The sequence below is a fragment of the Chinchilla lanigera genome, unplaced genomic scaffold (genome assembly GCF_000276665.1).
Source record: "Chinchilla lanigera isolate Chin_1 unplaced genomic scaffold, ChiLan1.0 scaffold00360, whole genome shotgun sequence".
Taxonomy (NCBI): Eukaryota; Metazoa; Chordata; class Mammalia; order Rodentia; family Chinchillidae; genus Chinchilla; species Chinchilla lanigera.
The window spans coordinates 622-19,847 of record NW_004955761.1 but is presented as its reverse complement, the minus strand read 5'-3'; the positions used below and the strand labels follow the sequence as shown (position 1 = coordinate 19,847).

The following is a 19,226-nucleotide window of genomic DNA, read 5'->3' as shown; positions in this document are numbered from 1 at the left end:
CAGTTAACACTGTACTGTAGAGAACTAAAAGTGTCGGCTGGCAGTGAGAAACCCTTCCGTAGTTCAGTAGGCAGAACAGGAGTCACTGAGAAATGCCCATCAGAGTACAGTCCTGGAGGAGGCTCGATCTTGCAGAGTGGCCCAGGTTTTGTCTGTTAGACAGAGCTCACTGACAAGTGGAATGTCTTTCTTCTCTGTCTTACTCCTTTTACTGCTTGGCATTGAGTATCCATACATTGAATATTTGCTGAATTGAACTTTGAGCGAAATAATAGGAGAGAATGTCAAGAAAGAGAAAGGTGAACAGCGGTCACTGCTGGATGAGGGGAGCTGGGTGGAGACTGTAGTTAGTGGTGGGGACATTAGAAGGAGCCCTGGGGAGACACTTCAGGTGAGTGCTGGGCAGGCCAGCTAGGAAAGCGCCGAGGGGTCAGTGAGGTGAGTGCTCAGGGTAAGGTGCTCTTTGAACAACTTGACGACACAAAGTCTCTCTCATCTGATTCGATGCCGCCGTTGTCTCGTTGTCTTCTGAGTGTCCCGGGGAGCCTACCTGCTGCAGATGTGCAAGGTGCTGCAAAATACCTTTCCTCCAATTGGTTTCCATTAGGCCTGGAAAGCAGCGCGTTCTCAAGCCATCGCCAGGTACAGGACGTGTTTAATTGAGCCGGACGGCAGTGCTGAGGGAAAGCAAGCGGTTGGATGAAGCAGCTGGGTTCTTACGGTCATGGATGTCGTGGGAACACTGGACACACGTCAAGCCGCAGAGGGGACAGGCAGCCGTGTGCTGAGCCTGGCACTGTGTTCCTACTTTCTTACATTAAGTACAATATTACTTTGGAGCATTTTGATTCTAATAGGTCTATTTCAGTTACTTGTCATTTCCCCCCAAAGTGTCAAATTTAATACAACTTCAAGGAGTCAGGAATATTTGTTCTGAGGTCAGTTTCTTGCTTCACAAATGGAATATCGTATGGTTCCACTTCAGTTGTATTTCAAGAGCTGACAGTTTGACATTTTTATTAAGTTCTATAATGTTCTATTAGTTATGTTCATATTACTGTGATTTAGAAGAAATTTCTCTTTGAGAACCAATCTGGCAGTCCTCTGACAATGTATAAATTCCCTTTTGTAGTTTTTAGTAGGGCTTCCCATATAGAATGAGTATAAAAATACTACTTCTCTGAAAAGACACTTAAGGTAAATATTTTATCAAGTAATTTTAACCCATCTGCTTCAATTGCATTTCATGGGCGTATTTATAGGGCTTATCTGTAGTAGCTCCAGGGGTTTTTTTTCACCTGACAATTATATTATTTTCAGTCAAAACATTTTTAAATGTATTTGCATATTTATATGATACTGCTTCATGTAGTAACAGTACGTAACACGTTCTTGCTGATGTCCCTGTAAAACACTAAGCTTTGCTTTTCTAAAAAGGCAACATTGCTGGCGTTTCCTAGACAAGACTTTGCTGAATCCAACCAAGCACCAGGTCTCTGCTGACTGAGGGAGCCCTGGGTAGGTCTGGTTCCCACTGTCCCGTGGGGGTTGCAAACGCAGACCCCAGGAAAAGTTCGGGGATAAGGTGAGAGTGAAGTGCATGTGAGCAGCCGCTCATCAGAACCTCGTGGAAATGTAGGCATAGGGCTCTAGATCTCACGTTTTAATACAAATTTAGATTTTTAAGTTTTTTTAATAGTGTCTGGATTCTTGGTAGCTAATTCAAAATATTTAAAAATATCATATAGACTAAAGGAAAAAAAGAATCACATTTGCAGGCAGAATCAGCCTTGGGTCACCAGATGTAGTGGCAAACACCTGTAATCCCAGCACTTGAGAAGCTGAGGTAGGAGGATCAGCAGGAGTTCAAGGCCAGCCTGGGTTAAATAGTGAGCTCAAGGCCAGCTGAACTATGTAGTGAGGCCCTGTCTCGAACAACGCCCCCATCCCCGCAGGAAAAATGAAGAAGAAGAACCAGCCTTGGGTTGCCTGTGTGGAGCTTAGGTTCTTCATGAGAATTTGACCGCCTATCACACTTGCACTGTGAGGTTCCCGTGTAGTCGTTCTCTCTCCTCAGCTGTTGACCACTCAGCTTCTCTTTTTTTTTTGAAGATAGGCTTTCACTGTGTACTTCAGGCTGGCCTTAAACTCCGAGTAGTCCTTCAGCTTCGGAAGTGCTGGGATTCCAGGCGTGCACCACCACCCCTGGCTCTTGGTGTTCACTTTGGTTGGCTCCCCAGAAGTTGCTTCCCGAGTCATCGGCTATTGTGAACTTGCTCGTTCAGGTGAGCCAGGTGCCGCCATTCCTGGTGGCCCGGTGCGCCTGCTGGGCACTCTGTGCAGCTCCCAGGCAGAAGCGGGGGGAAGAGCAGGGCAGAGGGACGCCGCTCCCCGTGGCAGCCAGCAAGCGGAGAGAGGAGGGGGGCGCCCTCCAAAGGCCCAGCCCAGCGACACCTTTCCCCGCCAGTCCCCACCCACTCACAGCCAGTGTAGCCCTGGACTCAAGTGGATCCATCACTCATGCTGCAGTCCTCTTAAATGGCCTACCTCGGAATGCAAGAGACTTGGAGGGACATTGTACAGCTAAACCATCACACCCATTTTTACAGATGAGGCTGAGGGAGCACCCCAGGTTTGCACAGCCATCACGTGGTGAAGGCATGACTTGAATGGTCACACCGTGCGACTCCCAAGCCACATACTTAGCCGCTGCTTTCTGTCAGCCAAAAGGAGAACACAGCAAAGTTGGCTCATCTGAGAAGTGGGCACATGAGCAGAGAGGATTTAAAACTCACTCCTGCGGGGCGTGGTGGCGCACACCTGTACTCCCAGCATTCAGGAGGCTGAGGCGGGAGGATTGCTGTGAGTTTGAGGCTCATCTGTACTACATAATGAGACACTGCCTCACAAAACAAAAAATGATACCTGCTTGAAGCCTAAGACACTGCTATTTGGGAACCATAGATTAGGGTTCTAGAATACCACGTTTCTGAATCACCCTGTCACTAGCATTTTGTTGCTGGTGACTAGTAGACCATAGACAGTGAATAAGTGTTCATTATCTCTTGATCTTCTCCCCTTTGTATACTTTTTCTGCACCTGTTGCTGCTACTGCTGCTGCCCTCTTCTCTCAGTTGCATCCAGTCTTTCATTGGCTTTTTGATGATTTCTTGTTCCTGCCTCCAAGTCTTCTCCACGTCTCTAGCCTAAGTTGTCCTGATGGAGGCCCTGACCTGCGCTCCTGCATGGCAGCCAGGAGCCACAGTGCGTCTGATGTGCTTGAAAAGTGCTCCTCCAAGCCACCAAGGTCTTCACGTTATTTCTTCTTTCTTATATTATAAATTTAAATTTAAAACGAACAATGTACTTATTGTTGAAAAACTTTTAAGTATATTTGGAACATCTTGGGTATGTGGATTACTTTTCTCAACTATAAATTTTATGAAACCTACATATAAATCAAGTATTTTCAAAACTCAGAATTTTGCATACACTGTAAGTATGAACACACCTCAGATTTCAGAAGCTTACTATGAAAAGAAAGTAAATCTCTAATTATTTTTATATTGATTACATGTTGAAGTAATATTGTTGGTGTATTGAGTTAATATATTATTGAATAAGTTTCACCTGTTTCTTAGTATTTCAGCATGGCTACTGGATAATCTAAAATTACATTATGTGGTTTATTTTTCTGGTAGGTTGTGCTGCTTTTACAATTTATTTCTAAGATAACTTTTTACTGTGCTTACTCCTTATTACTTCAGTCACATATTAGTTGATACATTTGTTTCTGATTTGTAAATTTCTTGTGTAGAAACATTTTCAAGGCCTTTTCATATCTGAGTTCTTTGGGCCTAGCACCCCGCAAATGTTACTGAGTGAGTGGAAGCCCCTTTCTCGCTGGCATTTTCTCCCTGGCTTCCGAACCATACACCATGCTTCGGTGTCTGTTTTTTCCCACCTGTTTCCACCAAACTTGGACACTGCTAGATAGGAAGTTGATATGAGCTTGAACAATAAATACTCTTTGGTTTTGTCTAAGCTCAAGACATACTAAGTAATCGTTGCTCAATAAATATTAAGTGCATGACTTGTGCCTCTTGGCTTTTCCTTTAGTGCCAGCTAAACACAGTTCTAGGAGGAGCTAAGTAAGAAAATACTGGTTATGTGTATTTTCAGCTTTTTAAGGGAGTATTGTGAAGCAATTATGAATGAATTTAGAAGTATCATCACTGTCATTTCCATCTGTGAGCACAGATAGTCAATAACTGATTTAACTGCTTTACTTTATTTGGAGGATAAGAGTCTTTTTTAAAAAAAAATCATTACTCTCTAGTAGGCCAAGTTTGAGTCAGCTTATCATCCTAGGGTTCTCTGTATGTTGAAAAAGGAGGGACTTTTCTTGTTCTATCTGCAGTTGATACGCATAAGAAGAAGAAAGCAAACCCATGAATCCATTTATGAAGTGTACTTTTGAAATTATTCACTCATTGCTTAGAGAGAGAGAGTGTGTTGCAGGAAGTGGAGTAGAGGTAGAGAAACTAACTTGTTTAGGCATGATTGTCAATTTTCTTTTATTTCTCTCTACTTACTGCCTTGGATAAACATGCTGGAATACTGCCAAAATCTCAGGTAGCTGAATACTAATTTTGCAGAAATTAGATGGAACAGCCACCCCTGCCAGTTTTCTATCTAAATTATGCAGAAATTTGACTCTTACACAAATCTGGTCAAAAATAGAGTCCTAATTTTCTAGTTAGTCGGTAAGATCTTTAACTATTGTTTTTAAGCTTTTACCTTTCCTTAGGGGGGAGAAAAATCAAAGAAAAATAAAATATGGTAAAAGTTACTACATTTTCTCATGTAACCCAGATGTAGAATTGCAGTGTTAAAGGATGTAACATTTTTAACTTTTTTTGATATAAAGCCAGAGTGAGCCTCAGAAAACAATTAGTGCATCTTTCAAATGTACTCTAGTTATTGAATAATTACTCAAATAATGGTCAGTAATGGAATACACAGGGTTATCTCTTAGCTAATCCTCAAGTAATGGAATTGGTATATCTCTGATTTTTCTCTTAGCCTTCCAGGGTTTAGAAGAATGAGACAAAAGTGATTATGGGAACGAGAGGGAGCCACTGGAGGCCACAACGAAAAGGAGACCTTATCTTAAGCAATTAATCAGGAAACTCATATTGTGGGACAATTATTCAGAGTTAATTCTAAAATAGCTTTAGAGCCCCAGGTCTTGAGATTTCTTTTTGCCTCCTGAATTTTGTCAAGGTCATTTAAAGCACGGGACAATCTTAAATTAGAATAAAGATTTGGTTCAGAACATATATATTACTATGTGCCTATGAGTATGTGCAATTAAAAATACAGCATCAAACAGCATAAATGTAGATGTAACTTCTATTTGTGTTTGTGTGGGAATATACACAGTGGACTTGGGCTTCGGCCCAAAGATGAACAGCCTTTCTCGGTGTGCGTTCTTCCGAGCCGCGGCCTCTGGCCTCTGCAGGGTTAACAGACTGCAACGCACATCATGCTTGCTTAGTGAATGTGTGTGCCTGTGTCTTTTCATGTAATAATTGATTTCCTGTTGGTATGGTTGTTTTAACGCCGCTGACCCAATCGTCCGAGGCTTCATATTACTGACCTTTTTCCTTTTATGAAATAAAGAACTGTTATTTTTCTGTTCTTTTGTTTGTCTTGTGTAGGGCTTATCTTGTTTATCCACAGAGGAAATATCTGAAGACCTCTCCTTGCCTTTCTCTCCCTGAGTTCCTGGGTCTCTTCTTGCAGTCAGGCTGCCCTGCTGGCGCAGGCCTTGGATTCTCTCAGTGCCCCGGGCAGAGTGCAGGCCTCGGCTGCCTGTGGGCCTTTCTACCCCGTGCCCACAGCCCACTCCAGCTGCCCCTCCCTCCGCCCAGCAGCAGAGAGGGTTCTCTAGCACAGCCTTTGCCTTGGTCCCTTTTTTTTCTTGAAATGTTTGTTCAGAGCGTTGTCACGTGACTGGATCTTTCTTCCGGCCCAGGCCCCAGTGTCAGGTCTTCGTCAGTAGCCTTTTCGCTCTCCACACAAGGTATCCTTTTTTGTCTTCCTAACACTAAATCACTGTGAATTATCCTTTGTGCTAATGTGTTGCCTTTTTTCCCCACTAGTAAAATTCACCAGAGTAGAAATCTCTCGTTTACTTACCCCTGAGTTTCTTGGAGAATATCACTAGCCTGGGAAAGATGAAACTTTAAAATTCAAAGTCCTGTTGCTGGCCGGGCATGGTGGTGCACACCTGTAATCCCAGCACTTGGGAGGCTGGGGCAAGCAGATCGTTGTGAGTTTGAAACCAGCCTGGGCTACAAAGTGATTCAAAGCCAGGCTGAACTGCAAAGTGAGACCCTGTCTCAGAAAGATAACAAGTAAACAAACAAAAACAAAGTCTGCTGCTACATAATGAATATCATTTTCACACTAGCATAAGGCTGAAAGACAAGTCAAACCGCCATAAGTCAGGGCCATCTGTATTCATCATCAGCCTGTAACGGTTCAAAGCTGCAGGTAAACCCAGCTCCCGTCTCAGTGAGGCTTAGCTGGGGAAAGAGGCTCGGGCATAATTGCAAATTGTGATTCTTTATTCTTCGTCTGTAGAGTAAGTGGCCAGAGACTGCGTCTTTGAAAGAGTGTTAGGCTTGAGCTTTACAGGACGAGGGGGGAAGCACACCTGAGGGAAGCATATTCTGTGGAAGGATGTCAGGATATGTGAGCATAAAGACCTTAACAAGGGAAAGACCTTGGCGTGTTCCAGAACTTCAGGGAAAGGTCGTGAGGTTTGAGCAGCGTGTTCTGCACAAGGCTAGTTCTTTGAATTAAACTCAAACATGTCCCTGTTTGGATTTGGGAAAAATATATACCAGATTATAGTCACAATGTCTTAATTTTTTTTCTTTTTCTGAGACAGGGTCTCACTCTATGTAGTCTAGGCTGACCTTGAGCTCATCATGTGGCCCAGCTGGCCTCAAACTCACAGTAGTCGTCCTGTCTCAGCCTTCCAAGAGCTGGGATTACAGGTGTGCGCCACCACACCCAGGAGAATGTTTTAATTCATAAAGCAGATTTACACTTTTCATGAAATACTTTGAAGAACTGAAATTACTTTTAAGTAAAATCTTTTATTTTACATCATTAATCCATAAAAGTACTCAATGAGTTTATATCCACAGAACTGCTCACGGATGGGTGCCTGTAACCCCAGCTTGCTTGGGCACTTCTGCATTCATTGGAGTACCTGTGCTGATTGGCATACAATGGGGCCAATCATTGTTCATGTTCCCTGACATGAGCCTGAATAAGGTGGTACCCTGCCTCTGTTTGGAAACAAGTGTTGTTTTCATGGTCTGGGTAGGAGTATACTTTCTACGGATTTGTGCCTTTTGTGCATGATTTTATAGTTAAAATTTCACAATGCTATCTACTGCTCTGAAGCACAAGAGGCTGTGATGTGCTTAACAAAGAAAGTATGTATATAGCATAGGCTTCCTTCAGGCCTGAGTTAAATTACGGTTAGCTGATAGTTCCAAATGCATGAATCACCTATAGATACTGAAGAAGGTATCTTTCAAGGTTATGTGTTGGTCATTTGATTAAAGTGTTATGAGCAGAGGCTCACAGGAACCTAACCCTGCATTTCCCCTGGGAACAGTGGTTCAGCATGCACAGTTCAGTGTTCATGGACGCTTACAGCTGCTACAGCTAACAAGAGCTAGTTGTGCATATATATGTGAATACATGACCTATTGCTGTATAGCAGCCTACTCAAAAATTTAGTGATTTAAAACAGCAGTTATTTATTAGTTCACAGTTCTGAGTTGACATTTTGGGTGGCTTAGCCATGCGCTTCTGTGGTTGGGCGCATTCATGTGTCTGCCACCGGCTGGTGGTGAATGGCCCCACTTACATGCTCGATGCCTTGAAATGACTCTGGCCTGCACCCTCCCTACCCTCCAGCAGGCTGACCTGGGCTCAGTCCGAGACCCGGGGTATTTTCCCAGAGCGGGAAGAGGGTAAGAGGCAGTGTGCAGATGCCTTCAAACTTCCGCTTATGTCACAGGCCCATGTCAGGCCCTGGCCAAGCAGGCAGAACAGCTCCCCGCATTCCAGGGCCTCAGCCTCTTGCTCAGAGCTGTACCAGCCCCTTGAAAAGACCGTAGGTGTGGGGAGAAAACGAATTCCTTTTTTACAGTCTGACTCGAGTCTTCAGCATTTTGCTGAGTTCTTTGTACATTCTGTCTTAGTGTTATTCCACAGTCGAAGAAGTAGTACTTCCTGTTAACCCACATTGGCATAAAAGGACATTGAGGTTCCAAACGATTAAGCAACTACATAGCCAGTAGTTGACAGAGGTGGGTCACACACGTCTGTGTGATTACAAGGTTTTTATTTTCTCTACTGTTTTGCCTTCTAATAGATTAATAGCTGATTTTCCTTATTCTGGGGCAAAGGGAGCAGCAATAAAATTAGTTTTATCAATAACAGAAAAAACAACCCCTGTTGTTTATTTTAGAGAAGAAACTATATCCTGTGCACAGCCTCAGTGTTGTAATAAGTTTAAGAAAATGACAGTAGTAGTGATTTGTGAACATGTGGTTCTTGATTATAAATTTGATTTGCACCAAGGGCGTACAGTCATGGCTGTGAAATCTTAGTTGTAACAGAATTTGTTCTAAAACACTTAAAGGAAGATGATTAAAATATTAGATATATTGACATTGTCGGAAGAGATCTGCTTGTATTTATTCTTGTAAAAAAAATCCACAGTATTACCATAGCTAAGCTCTATTATACAATTGTAATCGTAGTTGAACTGAGAAGGGTGATTAACGATAGCAATTTATTGTATCTGAGGAGGAGAGAAAATAGGAGATGTTGTCGTTATCATAAATCATATCATAAATAACCAAAAAGAAGCACTCAGAAGCTCGTGTGGTGTCAGCAGCCAGCCCTTGCCAGCACGTTAGCCCAGGATGTAGCCATAGAAACCCCAAGTCGTATTGTTATCTTCGTCTTGCTGCACTTATGTGATACAACAGTATTAACATATAGATTAGGCCATTTATAATACTAGGTGTCATTTCAGGTTCGCTTGCTTATATAGCATTTTAGTTTTTTATTGTGCAGACTGTTAGTGAAATAGTGCTTTTTTACAGGTCAGTGTGTATATAGGTATTTATAACACATCACCTTCACTTTACTATTAATTTATTGTGTTATTGATCGGTTGTTCTATATGAATTGTCATTACCTAATGGTCTTGTCTTTGCTAGGAATTTTATTTTCTTGAGTATATAGGTTTATTTTTTTTTAAAATGCACACCCACTTACACATGCCGCTCTGTGTGGTGAGAATCTGATTTCTATTACAGACAGGACGGCTTAAAATATTTTATAAGTTGATGAAGGTAGAATTAAATTGTTTGAGCTTCATTTAGAACTAAAAGATAAAATGTTGGAGGGGATGACGGTTGTCTCCTTTCCTAACCAGGCATTCGCTCTCTGTGTACCTGTTGTTTGCCAGCTGTGCCTGGCTTCTGCTGCTTCCAACAGCGTGTCCCACCCAAGCCTGACCCGGACCTTCCTGGCAGTATCCTGTGCTTCACTGTCTTAAACATATTTGGAAATAACATCTTGAAGACACTACCATTATCCAGAGATACAAACTAAATGGATCAGAATTCCAAGCACTATGGCATGTTTTTCAGTGGGATGTTCAGGAGCAAAACTAGTTCTGTCCTGCCCTTTAGATCGTCCCATGTGTATGGTAATTTTGCAAAGATTAAAATGAGATGTCAGTACCTAGATTTTGTAGATGAGAAACTTAGGTCTGCGGAGATGGCTGAGTAGATGGTGACTGGTATGGATCCTAGGAGTCCTTTCTCGCTTCTGCCCTCATATTCCTCAGTACGGGTACGCTGCCCCCCACCTGATCCACCAGCCACGAGACATCTTCAGTAAGAGTTCCTAACCCTAGAGCCTATTCACAGTGAGTGAATGAGTGGGCAGAGGTGAGCCAGTAGCCTTGAGTCACTTCAGGGAACTGATTACAGTAAATAGAACCTAATAGCAAGACTAGTGTTGGGGAAAATGCGCATTTTATATAACCCTTTTGTAACAGAGGCATTGACTATAAAGAGCAGTGGTGTGCATAGACCGTTGGGAAGATGGTGAAGTTAGTGTCATTGTAGAAATTCATGTCTGCATGTGTATTCTTTTAAATTGTTATAAATCTAACTTTATTTGAGTGAAATATATGCAAATAGCGTTTTATTTTCTTTTTTAAAGTTTAAAAATGGAAGCGTTTGTTATGCTTAGTTTGAGAACATGCCACTGACCTGCAGAGCGGCGTGCATCTGTGCAGTCAGTGAGACAGAAAGCTTTCATGCCATGTGCAAATCATTTCCTTTTTTCCTGATGTCTATAAGCGTTTTAGATTATAGGGTTTCTTTAAAGGCCTTTACCATTCTAGTTAAAAGATATTTTGCTCTAAGTCAATATTTATAGTAGCTTAGAATTAACCTCCCCCAAATCCTTGTGGTATGTTCGGACCTCACTGCCTTGTTTTGTTTTTGTTTGAGAAGTTTGGTTAAGAAGCATGTTTTTCTCATTATTCCTCAGGGAAGTAGGGAGTGTGGATTATTTGTTTGTGTCATTAATGGAAAATTGGGGCGGACTTTATGGTGTTCTGCCCTCATCAGCACTTTTGAAATTTTTAAAAGACAGACATGAATATGGATATATTTGGGGATTTTCATGTGATTAAAGGAGAATTTTCCTGTTATTCTGTAGTCATGTACACTGACATAGTTAGGATAGAGGACTGTATCTGTAAGTTATTCTCAAACAGTTTCCAAAAACTTGCAGTAAAATTACATACGTGTGTATGTATGTATTTGGTGCATGGTTTTAGAGGTTTCTGTTCATTTGGTCGGCCCTGTTGCTGGGGGCCTATAACAGAGTAGCACGTGGGTGGGTGCACGCAGTACACTGAAGCAGCTCCTCTCGGAAAGAAAATAGCAGAGACTGGAGCCCCACGTCCCCTCCCCACAGTGACTTAAAAACCTACCTCTGGCCCGCTGCTTACAAGTTCCACCAGTTCCCAATAGCACCAAGCTGGAAACCAGGCGCTTAAGACATGTCCTCTTGGCCGCGCATGGGAGCGCACGTCTGTAATCCCAGCACTTGGGAGGCTGAGGCAGGAGGATCGTTGTGAGTTTGAGACCAGTCTGGGCTACAAAGTGAGCTCAAGGCCAGCCTGGACTGCAGAGCAAATCCCTGTTTCAAAAAGACAAAAACAAAACAAAACAAAACAAAAAAATCACGTGTCCTTTGGTGGACATCTGAGATCCAACCCATAGCACCCTATATGAGGAAACGTTTGGTAGAAAGAAAAATCCCTTCTTATTGTGGCAGCTGTTAAGTGTCTTTTTTTTTTTCCCCTTGGTATTCTTTGATGAATGACAATCAAATATCATAATTTTAAATCAGTTCTCACAGGAAAAAACAAATAAGGTCAGTATCACTTAACTTTAGCCACATTTTAACACAAGCAGAAAAGAAGACTGGTTTCATAATTCCTGGCTCCACCTTTAATAACAGAACTATTAATACTTATCTAGAACTCATTCCCTCTTACTAAAACATCTAGTATCTTTCAAAAAAAAAACAAAAGGTTTGCTGGAATTGGTGGTGTGTGCCTGTAATCTTAGCACTCTGGGCGGCTGAGGAAGAAAGATTGCAAGTTCCAGGCCAGCCTGGGGAATTTAGTGATTAACAAGACTTAAGAGGTAAAAAGTTTTAAAAGGGCCTGGGGATTTGGTGGGTCAGTGCAAAGGCCCTGGGTTCAGTTCCAGTACTGCCAAGAAAAGAAGTCTCCCCAGCAACTGGCCCACCGTCATTGCAGAATAGTTACTGGCACAGATGGCTGAGGTGGTGTCTCTCCTGACCCATAGGTGCTGATTTACTGAACATGTGCTGCTGTTACATGGTTTTACAGTGTAGTAGGGAAAAGAGCTTTTCTTTTCTAATCTTCTTGAAAAAGATTGCGGGTTAACTGTATGAGATATCTCTGTTACTGACTAGTACTGTTACTTAGAAATTTCTGTACTTCTGTGATTAAATTTCACTGTGTTCTTACTATGAATGATGATCTTGTCCACATTTGCTGAGTTGAGAGAGAAGAGCTCTACGAAGCTGAAGAACTTGCTTAAAATCTAGTAACTGAAAACCCATTTTCTTGTTTTCTGCAATACTTGTTAATCACATATATTCAAAAGATTCTTCTGCTTTCAGAGCATTGAAATAGTAGAAATTATGTCAGATATTGTATTATACTTCTGTTGAAAATTATGCAATTTTATAATAATAAAACTATTTCCATAGAAGACTATAGGAAAATATTAAAACAGGATATTTTATAGATAATTTTAGTAAATGATGCTCATTACACACATGCCTGCAAAGAATACTTTATTGCAGTCCAATCTTGTCAATCAGAAATTAACCTTTACACAAAGTAAAGGGCAAGTCATCCAGTAGCTATAATATATTTATCTTATTGCAAACTTAGAACATAGAATTAAAATTATCCAGGCAATAAAAAGCCAGAAACTCATGCATAACCATCTGCCAAGTTTCCACTTGAGTAGGCATAAGCTAGATCAATTGTATTTATTTGTTTTAAGTTGGTAATATTTCTAAAACAAAATATATTCATTGAAGTGGAAAACTTCCCTGCCTGGAGAAGGATGCCTGGATTAGGATGATTTGCAAGTGTTGCACATTTCAACAACAGTAAAAGTGTATCAACTTGGATGAATCTCACAAGGTATAATGTTGAATCAAAGAAGCCACCAAACATGATAGTATAAGATCACTTATGTTAAGCTGTAATACAAGCAAACCACCTACAAATATAGTTAAAAACCAAAATGGAAAAAGCAACTGGTAGATTTTTTAAATATTTATTTACTTTTACATACGTCAGTTCAGTTATTTGTCTGGTAGCCATCTTACCAGTTCTAACCTTCACAATAGTAAAATAACTCAGTTTCATACATATGGTGCAGAAAACATTAATTTTTAAGTTCTGATTTATTCTAAAACAGGCCTTCCATCTAGAGGAACTAGCACTGTCTAATCCAGGGCGTGCTCTCTCCAGGAGCCACTTGTGCCAAAGCAACTTTACTCTGCTCTCCCACGTCCTTGCTGAAGTGCTCTCAAGAGGACTGACTCCCAGAACTAATCCACGCCCAAACTGGCCTCCAGATTTAGGAGACAAAGCACATGTTAACATATTCTACAGGCCTGTTATACTGTCTGGGGCAAAACCTTTCCTGCTTTGACATCCCTGGGATTTATGGTCCTCTCTACAGTAAGAAAAGTCTCTTTAAAATTTTAAAATATGACACTAATAAGTGTTCTAAAAGTTTTAGTCACTTGGAGAATATCCTAAAGCTGTCTTCTTTCTGATTTTTGTCTGTTTACCTATTAGCAGTGGAGCAGATTCTAAGTCCCTCCTGTCATTCTTCTAAGAGGGAGGAGAGAAGGAGTTAAATGATCTGAACATGGTTTGTCTAGGACAGGAAAGGGGCAAATAGTAAATATTCTGGCCCAGTGGTGGTGAATCTATGGCACACATGCTATTGTGTTTTTCTTTTAAGACAAGATGTTAATGTAGATTTGTTTTTTCTAAAGTAAAACCTCAGCGTTCAGGTTTAATTGCAGTGTTGGTGCTTTGCGATAAATGAGTGGGTTTTAGGTTGCAGTTTGTCAGTCGGTCTCTGAAAGGTTCACCACCACTGTTCTAGGCTTTCTTTATTGCATGTAGAGTCCAACGTGTGAGTAGCCGTTCCTTGTTGTTAAGAAAAAGTATTAGAAGAATAGCAGCATTTGGTGAGTCTCAGAAGAAACAGTCACCAGGTGTCAGAGGGGCAGAGACATTCCAGGCAGCGGGAGTTTCGCGTGCGGGGCGCAGAAGGTGACACAGCCTGTATGTGTGGCTGGAGTGAGTGGTGCACTGGGGCCCCTGTGAGGGATGAGGTCACTTAGCGAGCGGGGTTATGGGGCGCCTTTACCAGCCGTGCCAGGGAAGGTGGGCTGCTATTGCTTAGAGTAGTGATGTTCAACCATGCTTTAGCCTCACAACAAAGCTTTTGTGGGAGCTCAGTGTATAAAACAGACAACTTTAGAGGTAAGGAACCCTATAGGTAACTCTTCTACTTCATAAAACACAAGAGACCATGTCTGTACTGTGCCGTAGCCTCCGAAGGGGACCCATAAAACCCTCAGGCTCCAAGGTGATGCCCTTTGCAGATCACTTCTGATGGGACCATGAAGAGTTTTAAGATGGGAAGCCACACACTCTGATTTCTGTATTCGGAAGATCACCTGAGGCGAGGAAAAAGAGGGTTCTGAGGAGGCCTGGAAACAGGAGCTGGTTTGAAGGTGTTGCTGCTGTGCAGAGAAGAGGCGCTGAGGATTGTCCTGGAACGAAGAAGACAGCAGTCATGGGAAAGCACGTTCGAGGAAACAGCACAAAACTGTGTCCACACTGCAGAGTTGGAGCGGAGGTGGGAAGGGTAGCCTGGAGGGACGCCCGCGTTTCTGCCTCGGGCGCTGGATGAAGGTCGTGTCATTATCAAGTGCTGGTAGCGGGCACGCGCTGCACTTGCGCCGTTCTCTCCGCTGGGCAGAGTGCTCTCCCGTACGTCACCATACCCACTGCCAGGCACCGCCGCTGCTTGCATAGCGTGACCTTCGCTGTCCACCTCCCGTCTCGCGGGCCTAGAAAGCTGACTTCCTTTACTAGGCTTCCTTTTTACAACTCTTGCTCCTTTGGCCTCTGCTGCTTAATCCTCCATATTTTCCTCTAGTTATTCCTCCTCCTGTCTTTGCAGGTGGATGTTCCTCATGAACCTGCTGTCTCTCACTTTACCCTTACATATATACTCATTCTGGTGATTTCAGTGATCTCAAAAAAGGTTTTTCTCTCACACACTGTGGCCTGTTTTCTGAACTTCAGTATTATGGTTGTAGTGCCTACTTGACATCAATAACTAAATGTTCATCAAACTCCTGGCCTAGAAATTGAGCTAATAATCATTGTCTTCTGTTTCTTTGTTTCTATTTCCATTAATGACTACCTTTATCACTCACTAGCCCCAAAGCCTTAAATTGTATTTGAATCCTTCCTTTACTTATACCTGATCATTCATTAGATTCTGTCTGTTGTATTTTCAAAATATCATTTACCTCTGTTGCTTCCTATTTGTTACCACTGTTCACGTTGAGAGTCTTCTTGCCTCTTCCCTACACCATCTCAGTAGCCCTTCGCCTGTCCTTCTCTTCAGGATCTGTTCCCTCCCGTCCCAGTCCACGCAAAGTACATGCTCCTGCCCGTGTGGTCTTTCTAACAGGTCCCCTTCTCTCCATTACCCAAAAGCTTCACTGGGCTACCTGTGGAATAGAGGGCACTTCCTTCTGGAATTCAGAGTCGTAGGACCTAGACACAATTTTACTACACTTCCTTACTATTGGGTCCTGTCTTACACGCCACTTTCTAGACAGTTATTACACACTTCCTGTGATCTACGTCCAGTGCTTTTCCCAAACTTCACGCCGCCCCCAGCTCCAGATACTCGAAGCACGCCATAGTTACTAAAGCTTTCCCTTGTTCTGGACACTGCAGTGATCTGCTCCTCCTTTGAACGCTGAGGCACCTCGTCTGTCTCTGGCCCTAATCACTCTCTGTGTGCAGCACGCATATGTTCTTCTCCCGCAAGAAACTGTGAACTCTTGTAGGTCGTGAATTATTCCTGTAACTCTTTCAGCCTTTCTCATTTTCGTTATATGATTAATTTATGTAAAAGTAAATAATACGATCTTACAACTACTCAGTGAAGTGAGCAGGGCAAGTAACAGTCCTTTTTAAACGTCAGGACACAGACTCAGAGACTGAGAGATTGCCTGAGGCCCATCGCCCTGGTGGTACCAAAACGTGGCTAGGTGTAGTTACGTGGGATTTTTCACATTTTGAAACCAAATACAGAAACATGATAAGTACAATAAGAATTGTGTCCAGGGAACCGAAATTTTACAAAAGCCCTAAAAGAATCTACCTTTCTCTCATTTTGGAGGGTTAGTAGTCACATAATAAACCATCTCTTGATTTCTGGAAGACAGGAAGGGAGGGAAAGAGAGAGACACACAGGACCAACATGGAAACAGACAGAATTTACTCAGGTCAGGAAAAAAAATTAACTAAGGAGGAGAAGACAGTGGGAGTGCTTTGCAGGGTGCAGACCCCGAGGTTGGGACCAGGCCCCCGGAAGAGCCCCTGGCCCTGTCGTGCACGCGCGGTCACTGAGTGCCTGCCCCAAAGCAGGACGGCACAGAGGTCGAAGAGACCCTTGAACGCGTAACTGCTGTACTCTGTGCCTGCTCAGCAGTTTTCTTTCCAGAAATTCTGTGTGGAGAATTACGTTTATTTCTAAGCTTTCATTACATTCTAATAATCCTTCCTTTCTCTCCCTTTACCAGAGGAAGAAGAGGAGCAGGTACCCACTGATGGGGGCACGTCCGCAGAGGCCATGCAGGTTCCCCTGGAGGAAGATGATGAGTTGGAGGAGGAGGAGATTATTAACGATGAGAATTTCCTGGGTAAGAGACCATTGGACAGCCCCGAAGCTGAAGAAATGCCTGCCATGAAGCGACCGCGGCTGCTGAGCGCTAAAGGAGACACCCTAGACGTGGTGCTGCTGGAAGCTCGAGAGCCACTTAGCTCAATAAATACGCAGAAGATTCCGCCGATGCTCTCTCCGGTCCACGTGCAGGACAGCGCTGACCTGGCGCCTCCGTCACCTGAGCCGCCTATGTTGGCGCCAGTAGCAAAATCACAAATTCCAACTGCAAAACCACTGGAAACAAAGGCATTTATACCTAAAACAAAGACCAAAACTACTTCTCCAGGACAGAAAACTAAATCACCTAAAACTACCCCATCACCAGCAGTAGTCGGAAGTCCTATTCGGTCACCAAAAACTGTATCCAAAGAGAAGAAATCACCTGGACGTTCCAAGAGCCCCAAAAGTCCCAAAAGCCCCAAGACTGTGACTCATATTCCCCAGCTACCGGTTAGACCCGAAACGCCCAATAGGACCCCTTCGGCTGCAGTAAATGAAAAGATGAGCAAAGAGCCTGTGCCCGGGAAGCAAACGCAGGCTCCTCCTGACGCGGGGAAACCCAGCAACGAGATTCAGCCGAAAAGGGCCGTGGTGACTGATAAAACAATTGACGACTCTATTAATGCTGTGATTGCACGCGCCTGTGCGGAGCGGGAGCCAGATCCTTTTGAATTTTCTTCTGGGTCGGAGTCCGAGGGAGACATTTTTACCAGCCCTAAGAGAATTTCTGGTTCGGAGTGCACCACTCCAAAAGCTTCCACTTCCTCGAACAATTTCACAAAGTCCACCCCTCTGCCTCTTTCAGGTGGAACTTCGAGCTCAGATAACTCATGGACAATGGACGCCTCCATTGACGAGGTTGTACGGAAGGCCAAACTGGCAACCCCTTCCAGTGCGCCCGCCAGCTTCCCGTACGTCTCCTCGCCCTCAGTGTCCCCTCCCACGCCTGAGCCGCTCCACAAAGTGTACGAGGAGAAAACCAAGCCGCCTTCCTCTGTGGAGGTCAAGAAGAAGTTGAAAAAAGAGCTAAAGACTAAATTGAAAAAGAAAGAAAAGCAGAGAGATAAGGAGAGGGAAAAAGACAAAAGCAAAGAAAAAGGTAAAGACAAGGATAAAGTGAAAGAGAAAGAAAAGGAAGCTGGCAAGGAGACAAAATACCCGTGGAAGGAGTTTCTTAAAGATGAAGATTCGGATCCCTATAAGTTTAAAATTAAAGAATTTGAAGAGGTTGATGCAAAAGTGAGATTGAAAGATGGAATTGTGAGGAAGGAGAAGGAGAAGCATAAAGATAAGAAGAAAGACAGGGAAAAAGGGAAAAAGGATAAAGATAAGAGAGAAAAAGAAAGGGCTAAAGAAAAAGGGCGGGAAGATAAGGTGAAGGCGCCTCCAACAGCACTGGTGCTGCCCCCCAAGGACATGGCCCTGCCCCTGTTCAGCCGCGCCGCGGCGGTCAGGGTCCCCTCCCTGCTGCCTGCCTTGTCGCCCATGCTCCCGGAAAAGCTGTTTGAGGAGAAAGAGAAACCTAAGGAGAAAGAACGGAAAAAAGACAAAAAGGAGAAGAAGAAAAAGAAAGAGAAAGAAAAGGAAAAGGAGAAGAAAGAGAAGGAAAGAGAAAAAGAGAAGAAAGAGAGAGAGAAGAGAGAGAAAGAGAAGGAGAAGCACAAGCATGAAAAAGTAAGCAGTTTACCCTTTTCGACACTAGCTGAGCAAAGTCCTAGTGAGAAACACAGGTGAACAAACAGCAGTTATGTCTGTGTTCCGGATGTGAATAAGCGGTGGGAAGACGTTCGGGTGAGGTTCCAGGCTCCATTTTCATTCTAAAACCCATAAACTTGTCATCGAGCCCGTGTATACTAAAAGATGTTAGAAATGCACAACTTAGGAGGAATCTAATCACAGACTATAAACTATTAACTCTCTTAACCTGTGGAAGTTTTTAACATCTGTAATCTTAACTTATGCATGATATTTTTGTTCATTATTAAGTCTACTACGTACTATTTTATACTTACTATTAGATACCAGAAAAAGCATCCATTTTTCTAAGCTCGTGAAACTCTGTTCCTCCTTTAAGAGAACAGCAAGGCCCAGGAAAGGACTACTAGGTCAGCTTTCTGGAGAGCCACTGGCTTATCTAGAGTTACAGGGCTGTCTGCTGCACAGACCTTATTCCTCCCATTTTTTGCTCTAACTTAGTTTGGAATATCCAACTCGAGCATCGGGGCTGACCTAGCAGTCTTAGGTGAGCAAAAGCAACTCCACGTAGTGGAGTTGACATGTTTTACCCTGTCAGTGGATCCCACGTTCATTGTCCTTCCAGAGAAACGGATCAGATTCTATGTTTTTGTAGGAACCAAGACCTAGACCCTGTGGGCGTAGTGTGTGGCCTCTGCCCTTACCGCTTTGCTCTCCCTCCATGACGCGAGATTATTAGAGCAGCTGGTTAGCTGACAGATTCCTTTTCCGCTTTCTGCAGAAGTGACTCGGTAT

General features: G+C 43.1%; 1 protein-coding gene across 1 annotated transcript; it reads left to right on the top strand.

The window, feature by feature from the left end:
• Positions 1-500: 500 nt before the first annotated feature.
• On the top strand, positions 501-18,410 carry LOC102004878 (transcription initiation factor TFIID subunit 3-like; the record flags this gene model as incomplete). The annotated part of the gene is given in 3 exon segments (XM_005415095.2): positions 501-532; positions 14,517-14,523; positions 16,596-18,410. Coding segments are annotated over 3 exon segments (1,854 nt in total), but the record flags the coding sequence as incomplete, so codon positions are not given.
• Between the last annotated feature and the right edge of the window lie 816 nt (positions 18,411-19,226).